Below are 10000 nucleotides of genomic sequence, written 5' to 3' on the forward strand. Positions count from 1 at the left end.
CAATACTTTATGTATATCCTTCTCCTTCCACTTGTATTGGTTGCCATGTTTGGCTTGGTATCAGTGGCAATAATTGCACATAGAGTCTACAATTTCAATGTCTGCAATGATGCTGCTGAGGAGCTTACAAGACAGATAAAGGAAGCCAAGGAAGATTTAAAGAAAAAGGGACTTAAAATTGACTAGGGCAGAAACGGGAATTGTTGCCTTTGTGGTTGTGGTCGGAAAACTTAATTTAAAAAATATCCTGATGCATGTGTTAGAATGCAGTGCTTGATTTTATTCTTTGTGCTTTGTCTTTTTTGAATTCTCAGTCTCAACAAATAATCATCTTCAGAATATTTTTGTAAGATTGAATGATGTGTAAGAGAATTTGCTTGTTATTTATTATATGTAATTTACAATAAATTATATATTGTAAACAGATTAATTTTCTTTCCCATTTTGAATAACCTTTTAATAAATTGTATACAGATCAAACTATTGTTATTTTTTTATGATACTAATAAATACATTTTTAGATTACACTCGATTTTCCTCATAAATTAATCCAATGCCATTGGGTGGCTTGTGTATACATGCCATGGAATGATGAGTCCTTTCTAGGTGGCATATACCTGTCAAGCCTTCCCTAAGAATTGGTCACTAAACAGTTGTTCACTTGTTTGGCTAATACTATAGTCATTGAGGAGTTTAATGTTTGAATCAAATAAATGTGCTAGACAGCAAAGGTCATATAGCACTATAGTAATGTATTGGGTCTTAGAGGGTAAAGAAGAGTTAATGATTATGATAAATGTGTTAATGTGAAAGACTAGGGAGCATTATAGGATAGTATGGTAGTGAAAAGGGGAAAAGAGGGGAATAAGTGAACTAAAGCAGAGATTAGTAGAAAGGGATAGGTTAAGGAGGTAGAGCAATTGAGTGAATTATAGTGTATCTGTCACTGGGGAAGGTATAGGAAAAATGTTGAAGGAAAAATAGAGATGGTTGTTGGAAAAGTACGAGAAGAATTTGGAGAGAGGGTAAGGTGTTAAATATCCAAGATTATAGTGTGTTAGAGAAAAGTATGGTAACTAAAAGGGAAACGAGGGAAGTAAATGAAGTAGAGCAGGTATTGGTAAAATGGGAAAGGTTAAGGGGGTAGAGCGATTGAGTGAATTGCATTGTATCTGTGATTGCGGAAGGAAGAGGGACATTGTTCAAGGAAAACAGAGGTGCCTGTTGGAGAAGTTGGAGGAGAAGAATCCAGGGGATGAGAAAGGGGGACTGGGGAAGGTGAAGTATTAGGAAGAATGTCTGGAGGGGAGGGGTCTGGAGGACACGGTTGTGATAGAGGAGAATTGTACGAGTATTTAAGCAGGATCGGTAGAGAGGGTGGGGCATGTTGGGAGGGTACAGAAGGAAGGGGGGTGGAGGAACCTTGGAGGAGGAGGAGGATGGATATCTACAAATACTTTAAATGTAGGAGGAGTAGAAACAGAGGGATTGGGGGTGGGTGAGGGGGAGTCTTCCCTTGGGTCATCTTTGGGAAGTTTGGGATGTCTTAAAGGGTTTCTGGAAGGGAGTTGGGTGAAGAGCACTGAGTAACAAAGGTTTTCTTATGAGGAGAAGAAGAGGAGATAGATAACTGAGGAGCAGAAGAGAAAGGATAGAGTGGAGTGTTTAGGTTGCCTGATAAGACAAATAAAAGTGAGGAAGATGGTGGGTAGGTATCAGGGAAGTGTAAGAGATTGGAGTATCTGGATTTAGACTAGAAAACAAATTTTACTGGGGGATAGGATGAGTAGACATAGGATGGTTTAGGGTATAGGGGAGAGATATTGGGGGAGATGCAGAAGTATCTTGTGAAGATGGTCCGGGAGCAGAGCGAAAGACTGTTTTGGAATAAGTTGAGAGAGAAAAACCGTCGTCATGTTTCCTGTCTGGCCCCATCTAGAGTGAAGCCTAGTTTGAATCTGAGGACTGCTACCTCACATTTGAACTTATAGGCAGGGCAGCTCCTATAAAATAAATTATGGGAGTCTCCACAATTGGCACATGCACGTGACTGAGCAGGGCACTTTGAACAGTCATGACCGGGTTGGGCACATAGAGAGCAGTGGGCTGTGGAGTAACAGTGTTTGGCATTTCTGACATTGACGAGGAAAGGGTTGATGTGGTCAGACATGGTAGGGCAATCCACCATGTTTATGGAAGCTAGTCTTGGCAATATTGATGTGGGACTTACTCTGGCCTCTGGGAGGAATAGTGTAACACTGTACAGCCACTGCATGATATTCAGCAGGGCAGGTAAGTAGGTCTTTTTCATAGTCTGACCAGTCCTTGTAGATATGACAAACATTTGGGGGGATAGAAACAGTTCCATTACAAGTAATAAGAGGGGTGAGGTATGGCAGGAATGGGTTTGTCATTAATATCAGTTAGGGTAGACAGTGCCTGAGCTTGGGATTCAGATGTAACTGTGACAAGGTGTGAACGATCACAGCGACTGCTAAAGGCAACCTTGCCTACTTGTTTCTAGAAGCACTGTTGAAAGAGAAGGGTATTCTCAGAATAGGGGGCTGTGGGAGGAATCGCAAAGAATCGATTCCACTTGGTTGGGCCAAAGAGAGTACTCTGTAGGTTTGTAGAAGTAGAGGCAGAAGAAGGACGAGAGCGAGAGGAAGATGGGGTGGTGTGGAGTGGAGTAGTTCTTTGGGGGAGGACAATAAGGATCAAGAGTATTAATAAGTGAAGAGGGAGTAGACATTGAAAAGGAATTTATGGTAAATGGAGAGGAGAATGTTGGGACAGAGGAAGGGGTGCTTTCTGGAGGTTGAGTAATAACCAGGGTAGGTGTTTTGGAATGGTTAGAGTTGTTTGTAAGCGTCGAAGAGGGGGTATTATTATCAATGGTCGGAGCTGTGGTCAAAGGGGCAGAGGTTGGAAAACCATCAAAATCAAATTTAGATAAGCAAACTGGTAAAGGTGCAAGCCTTAATGCCTCTATTAAGGGTAAAGAATCTTCATTATTGGCTATGGTGAGCCTGAATAAAATGGGGAAAAGAAACGGTCTACTCCTCAGGGTTCCCATAAGGAGTAAAGGCTAGGCAATTAACCAAGGGAATACTGTGCTCATGGCTCCCGTACACTGTTCATGACTGACACAAAGCCAGACCCATCTTTTCAGCACGGCTCTCACACCTTAGGAATGGGATAGAAGAAGGGGATGAAGAAGATACCGAAGAAGACAGGAGAGAAGAAAAGACCAAGCAAAATTAATTGAGGTGAGGGCTGAGGCCTAAGGCAGGGGTTATCCCCTGCCTTGGGCCTCAGTCTCCATCTCCTAAGCCCTGACAACAATGAGCAAGGTATTGGGAAGGCGTGAGGAGTTCAATCTCTCAAAAATTGGTCTAAAATAATATTTTAGATTTGTTTTCTGGAAAATTGCATATTATGCAAGCAGAACTGTAGAGAGGGGAAATAAAATGTTTCCCATTCCTCTATTTTTTCTGTAAACTGCTGAATGCATGTGAACCAGTATAGTGGGTGTTGGCACTGAGTTAAACATGTGGACTAAAAAGAGAAAGTTGGTGTGCATACTTTCAAGGGTGAAATTAATGAGATGCATGCCTGTAGAAATAAGCCAATCCACTTACCTAAAAAAGTTATCTCGATAGGAAAAAGACAGTTATAACCCAACTAGAAACAGGGTCTGGAAATCAAAGTTCATCTGTTCATTCTTTCTAGAAAGCAAAAGATAGAAAAAAAAATTCAGAAAATTTCAAATACCAAAATTGTTCTTTCCATTCAATTGGTAAAGGTTAGTTTAAATATGAAGGCTTGGAGTAAAACCTGCACAAAGCCCTGGTCAAAAAACATACTCCAATTTTCTTGTGCTTAATTGGCAGTGATCCTCAATCCAGAGTTGTGAGCCAGATGAGGGTTGCACAATTATTTTTTTAGGAGGAAGTGGGGGGGGGAATGGAGCAATAAGTAAAAAAGTTAAGGTACAAAGATGAATATATGTTTAAATTCAATTTTGTACTTATGCTATTGACAATGTAACACAATATACTAAAGCTAGCAAACATCTAATGTGCTTGAATTTGTCAAATATAAGTATTCAGGAGATGTCTCAACCCTGATGCTCATATAGTGAGTAACATTCACCTAATATTGTCTGTATTAGTTTGAGGGATCATAGGATGGGATTTAGTAATACAGAGATAGCAAAAGCAGAAATGAGGGAGGAAGAGTGATACTATTTCACATACTTTAATCAAGTAATTGATATTAGACCAGTGAGGATGTGGGACCTATAGGAAAGTTCAGGAGGTTAAAGGCCAGTATTGGTAAAAAAGAAAAAGTAGTGGAAAAGTACGGATATTTTACAAAATATCTCTTGAAAACATTGGTTTTCAGTACTTGTGGCAATAGTTTAGGAATAAAGCATAATTAGCATCATTATTAATATAAAGCTGAATCTGGAAGAACTCATAAGGGGAGCCATAAAATGTTAATCTAAAATAGAAAGAAATATTTCTTTTTTTATTTGTCAGTTTCTACTAAAAGATTCATTTTCAAAATTCTGGTTCCAATTTTGTAATAAAGGATATTTACAAGAAGTGGTATCTTTCATTTTCCTCAATCATTATAAAAAATGTCAAAATTATTAATTATCTTCTGGAATTAATCATTCCGTATAATTTATTACATAAATCTTGTTAATAGCAAAACACTGAAAATGTATTACCAAAAGCACAAACACACACACACACAAAAGTCTATGGGAATTGGACATTTCATATCCTTCCTTCTCTAATGGAAGCCTTGGATGACAAATGTAAAATTACAACTTTCTCTCAACTGCTACTGGAAATACACTTCAATTATAAATAATAAAACTCAAGAATTTGTAAAATATGTGCCCAAAACTTGGGGAATGATAGAATAAGTATTAGAGCGAGACAGACTGAGTTTTGTGATGATGAAGACATGGAAGGGGTTTTCCAGTCATGGGAGGATTAAAGTGAATTATCTGTTACAAAAACAAGTCAGATCTTTTTATTGCATTTTTGTTTGTAAATATAAAAAAATCTTTGATTCTATTTTTTGTTTTGTTTAATGATTAAGAATAAAAAAAAACAATAAAAAGACATTCATAGTCTGGGCCTCTGTGTAACTTACAATAGTTTCAATACCATATTTGAATCTACCTTCCAGTAATGATAATGAAAAAATAAAATCTCCCAGAATGTAGTTTCATAACACAGATAACTTAGTTTCACTGCTAGTAGTTCTGAAGTGTATAAACCAAAGATCCTGATGTATAACTGTAAAGAATCCTTATTCTCCTTTTACTGATATCTCTTTTATGATATGCTTTAACATGGTTAACACACTCACACCACAGGCCAGTAATGAAAGATCTATAAGCTATAAGACATTATTTTATCATAGCAATAAAAAAAGCATTTCCTGAAAATTATCTAAAAAAAGATTACAAGGAAAACAGATAATTCAACAAGTAAAACAAACAAGATAAAAATTTCATGTAAATCATGGGGCAGATGAATCAACAGCCAATAATATTTTTGACTTACGAGGGCATAATACATAAAGCCCTTATAACATAAAAAAAAAAAAATTGACACTATCTATAAGGCTGTTTCATAGTCTCTGAATAAAAATCTAAGCTAAGCTTTTATTCATTAAAAGTAAAACATTAAACAGACATGTCAAATGAAGTGTACTAAACAACAACAACAATGATAAAGGCATTAAAGCATTATTTAATATGCATCTGTATTTCAAAAACAAGCATACTGTGCACCGAATCCCTTGCAATAATTCCCTATTAAAACTTTAAGCTTCTGCTACAAGTGCAATGTTTTCTAGAGTCATGTCTTTTGTAACATATTGGACTAATCGGCTCCTAAATCCACAGTCTTGTAAGAATTTGACACGACCATAATCGAGTATCTGTTTAGCTTTCCTTCCAACTTCCTCTCTATATTGGGCTGACAGATTCAATCTGGTGTAGCGGCTGAAACAGAAGGGAGAAAAATTCAATGTATCAATTCTGTGTTACAATTAAAAAAAATTGATTTACAGAATTATTTATCTTACAAAATTATTAAGATTTTCTTTAATACTTACTTCTCCACTGTTTGTTTGTCTTTGTGGTTGCCTTCCATATCAGCATTAGACAAAAGTTCTTTCTCTCCACTGACTTCTTTTTCTTCCTTACTTCCAACATCACGTGAGTTACATGTCGCCCAACTTGTGAGGGATGTTAAGGTGTAGAACTCTTCAGGGGAGAAGCCACATTCCTATCAAAAGTATATTTTAAATAAACTATATACAAGTATGTATATGTATCTCCATTTTTTTCTGCATAATTCAGTGGTATAACACATGAGTCAATATAAGATTTAGGCACAGTTTAATTTCAAAGGTACCTGCATGTGAAAACAGTAACAAGTAAAAGGATACCTATATCCACACATAAAGTAATCTAAAGAGAACCATCCTCCAGGCTATAAACCATTGGGCTTGGATGACATGACACATGCTATATATACAGTAAGTTTAATTCATTACATCTGCCAAGCAGGTTATATTTTTGGTAGCATTGGATAGATTCTTTGATTGTTCATTAGCAGGGTAACTCAAAAAGTTACAATAGATTTTTATTATTTTTTTACCAGAGGTGTCTTGTAGCCTAAATTAGATGCCATTAAATTTTGCTGGTGATCAGGATCCAGGAATTTTTAAATGATTGCATCAGCTACTCCTATTGCATTGGCAATAAGGGTTCTTATTATTAGCAAGTTTATGGACATCAGTGCAGTTGACAATGAGATGATTTGCCTTGGAGGAGGTATGTGCTTCTAGATAATTATGTAAAAACATACATGGCTCTACAAATGCTTAGTCACCAATCAGTAGTCTTATTTATCTCACCTGTTTACCCTTGCCCTTGATTTTCAGGTAGATTATTATTCTTTACTGTTGTTAGCATTTTAATGACAATATAATAATCATAATGTCAATAATAATAATAATAATAATGATGTCAACATCATTAACATTAGAAAAAAAAAATCCTGGAAATTCTAGGAATGGGGAAATCTGGTGAGGTCACACACAGCCTACTAAATTATTCCTTGGTGGCTGAGCACTTATGGAGCCATCTGTGCACAAAAAAATAAAAAAACTACAGTGGACAGTACATGTATCCATGTACAATGAGTTATGAGCAAGGTCACTAAATGTATTTTTAATTACCAATACTTTACCTGTAAGAAGTTAATGCCTACATATGATGTCCAGGTACATCGGTGATGGCAACACAGAGCGAAAGCCAAACCAGAAACAGCTGGGTCACGCAACTTTGACAGACAGTATAACGTCAGGTCTGCAGTATATAATATTACAGTTAATATCTGAGTTTGTATTCTTATTTATCTCTTCCCACTTGATCTCTGAACTAGTATAAAAACATGATTCGCATTTACAATTATATGAGAAATTTATATTTTTTCCTGTCCAATGGAAATTCAGACTAACTGGGTAAATGTTGACTAGCAGGATATGGTAAATTCACTTGCCACAGTTTGATTCTCTTCATGTTTAATTTTTACAGTCACTTTAAAGCAAAATTACAAATATAGTCATAAAGATAACATGAGTAAATATGTCATATTTCAATATAACCAATACTCTATGTCTCATATATTTAACTTACCAGTTGCACCTCCACACAAGTGCTTGCCAACACCAACAATGTGACTGTAAGATTCTATTCCTTCGATATTACTAAGATCAAGATGCTGTATATCAACCCTAATTCGACACAGTGATAATTCCTCTCTGCAAATGCCAAAATCAGTTTACAATTTAGTCTGATGGCAAAAATACAAAATATATTAATATATTTAGTGTAAAAATGTCCAACCAAGGGTCAGTATGGTTGTATCCAACCTAAAAAATTATATGATAATATGAATACTATAATATTCTACCACAGGAAAGTGATCAATCCTCACAGACCAGAAACACAAAATAAGCAAAATATCACATTCTTTAACCTACCTATACTTCAGTTTAGCATCAAATTTGTATCTCTGACTCCCTCTGTCCACAAGCACAAACATGGCCTTCTTGGTGTCAGTTACAGCTTCAGTCAACCAATGGGTAAGTTGCCCTGTAATGTCCCAGATTTATATTACAGTTCCTAGTGAAACTGAGAATGCAATGCAAAATACTATATACATAGGCATGAATATTCAGATCTAAAGTTCAATTCCATTAATAATACTGTTCTACTTGCTGAATATTATGTATTACACTAGTAAATCAATAAAACATTATTTTAGTGAAGGAAAAAACAAAATTTAAGTTAATTTGCAATGAAATCCACTGACCTTTATGGCCAGTACCAGTTACTGTTAAATCATTCAAGTATTATCATCTTACAGATCTTTAGGGAAGTTTTTACTAGTTTCCTTAGCCAGTGAATATCTAAAGAACATTCTGACAAAATACATCAAAACATCATTAAGAAATAATCAGCACTGACACCCTACCTCTACCAGCACCAAATTCAACATAACAAGTGGGTTTGGATTTTGTATCCAGCAAACCACACTGCTCCAGGTGTCCAAGCAATGATGAGTTCTGGCCTAGGTGTCTGATCACACTCAAACCATACCCTGGTGTCTTCATCTCCTCATCCAGTGCACTATGGCTTAATACTGATTCTTCTATTGTTCCAACATGATCTTATGTGGAACAGGGTGATAAAATGTTAGTAAACATTGAAAGAAAAATATATTTCTGTCAAGTAGACATGTAACTTAAAAAAATATAACACCTTGGAATTATAAAAATCTATTAATATTTTTTTCATACTACAAGCAGATTAAAATATTAAAACAAAATACCTTGATGAATTTTTTCCACCTTGGCTATGAAAGCCAGTAATTCTTGGTCTGAGAGGTTTGATAATGGAGTTTTCGTTGGTTCTTCCTCCATGTCAGCTCTTTGATTTATGTTGCGCTTCATGTATGGAAGGTCTGTCAATTCTCTTGCATTGCATTTTAGTACATGATGTTCTACATTGTCTTCAAAGCAAGAGCTGCAATATTTCAACTTAGATAATCTAACGACAACTTGAAGCAATAAATTGTAATGCACAATGTAAATTTTAATGCCCTTAAAGTGAAAACAAGTGCGTGATTACATGTAATAAATCTGTTTAGTGTGTACACATAAACTGTAGAGACTCCATTTCCTAGATATACAATCCTTATTTTGACTTGTCAGTTGTCTGTTATAGCAAATTGAGTTTTCTGATTGCAAATGTAAGGTCTAATTATTGCATCATTCTACCTTAACAAATCTGTGTTATCAGTTAGGTTCTGGTCAAGTTTGAGTATGTCAGCAACAAATGAAATATACATACATATTAGGACTGAAGTACATAGATTGAATGAGAGAGAGAGAGAGAGAGAGAGAGAGAGAGAGAGAGAGAGAGAGAGAGAGAGAGAGAGAGAGAGAGAGAGAGAGAGAGAGAGAGAGAGAGAGAGAGAGAGAGAGAGAGAGAGAGAGAGAGAGAGAGAGAGAGAGAGAGAGAGAGAGAGAGAGAGAGAGAGAGAGAGAGAGAGAGAGAGAGAGACAGAGAGAGAGAGAGAGAGAGAGAGAGATATGAATAAGTGAATGTATCTATCTATATACATGTAATGTAAAAATGTACAAATCCACAAGTAAAAAATAAATGTAATATATATATATATATATATATATATATATATATATATATATATATATATATATATATATATATATATATATATATATATATATATATTTACTTATATATATACATTATTCAAAACAATACTACTACTACTACTACTTACTACAACTTACTACAACTACTTAGTACTATAACTTACTACAACTACTACTAACAACAACAATAACAAAACAACAATAATAATAATAATAA

At 35.5% G+C, this 10000-nt stretch overlaps 2 protein-coding genes across 12 annotated transcripts in view; one reads left to right on the forward strand and one right to left on the reverse strand.

Moving 5' to 3' along the window:
• Dpm3 (Dolichyl-phosphate mannosyltransferase subunit 3) overlaps window positions 1–422 on the forward strand; it is a 24378-nt gene extending 23956 nt beyond the window's left edge. For all 3 annotated transcript variants that reach the window (XM_070114242.1, XM_027361395.2, XM_027361396.2), the window contains exon 3: window positions 1–422. This exon is cut by the window's left edge and continues 21 nt beyond it. In XM_070114242.1, the coding sequence (XP_069970343.1) occupies window positions 1–186 (186 nt within the window). In that variant the 3' untranslated portion in view covers window positions 187–422.
• A 5000-nt stretch (window positions 423–5422) lies between these two features.
• LOC113809719 (tRNA:m(4)X modification enzyme TRM13 homolog) overlaps window positions 5423–10000 on the reverse strand; it is a 10400-nt gene continuing 5822 nt past the window's right edge. For all 9 annotated transcript variants that reach the window (XM_027361388.2, XM_070114237.1, XM_027361389.2 and 6 more), the window contains 7 exons: window positions 8934–9127; window positions 8577–8771; window positions 8083–8194; window positions 7736–7860; window positions 7287–7405; window positions 6145–6317; window positions 5423–6031 (listed from right to left, as the gene is read on the reverse strand). In XM_027361388.2, coding sequence (XP_027217189.2) covers window positions 5851–6031; window positions 6145–6317; window positions 7287–7405; window positions 7736–7860; window positions 8083–8194; window positions 8577–8771; window positions 8934–9127 — 1099 coding nt within the window. In that variant the 3' untranslated portion in view covers window positions 5423–5850. The remainder of the gene's footprint in view (window positions 6032–6144; window positions 6318–7286; window positions 7406–7735; window positions 7861–8082; window positions 8195–8576; window positions 8772–8933; window positions 9128–10000) is intronic.

Source organism: Penaeus vannamei, chromosome 35 (genome assembly GCF_042767895.1).
Source record: "Penaeus vannamei isolate JL-2024 chromosome 35, ASM4276789v1, whole genome shotgun sequence".
Lineage (NCBI taxonomy): Eukaryota > Metazoa > Arthropoda > Malacostraca > Decapoda > Penaeidae > Penaeus > Penaeus vannamei.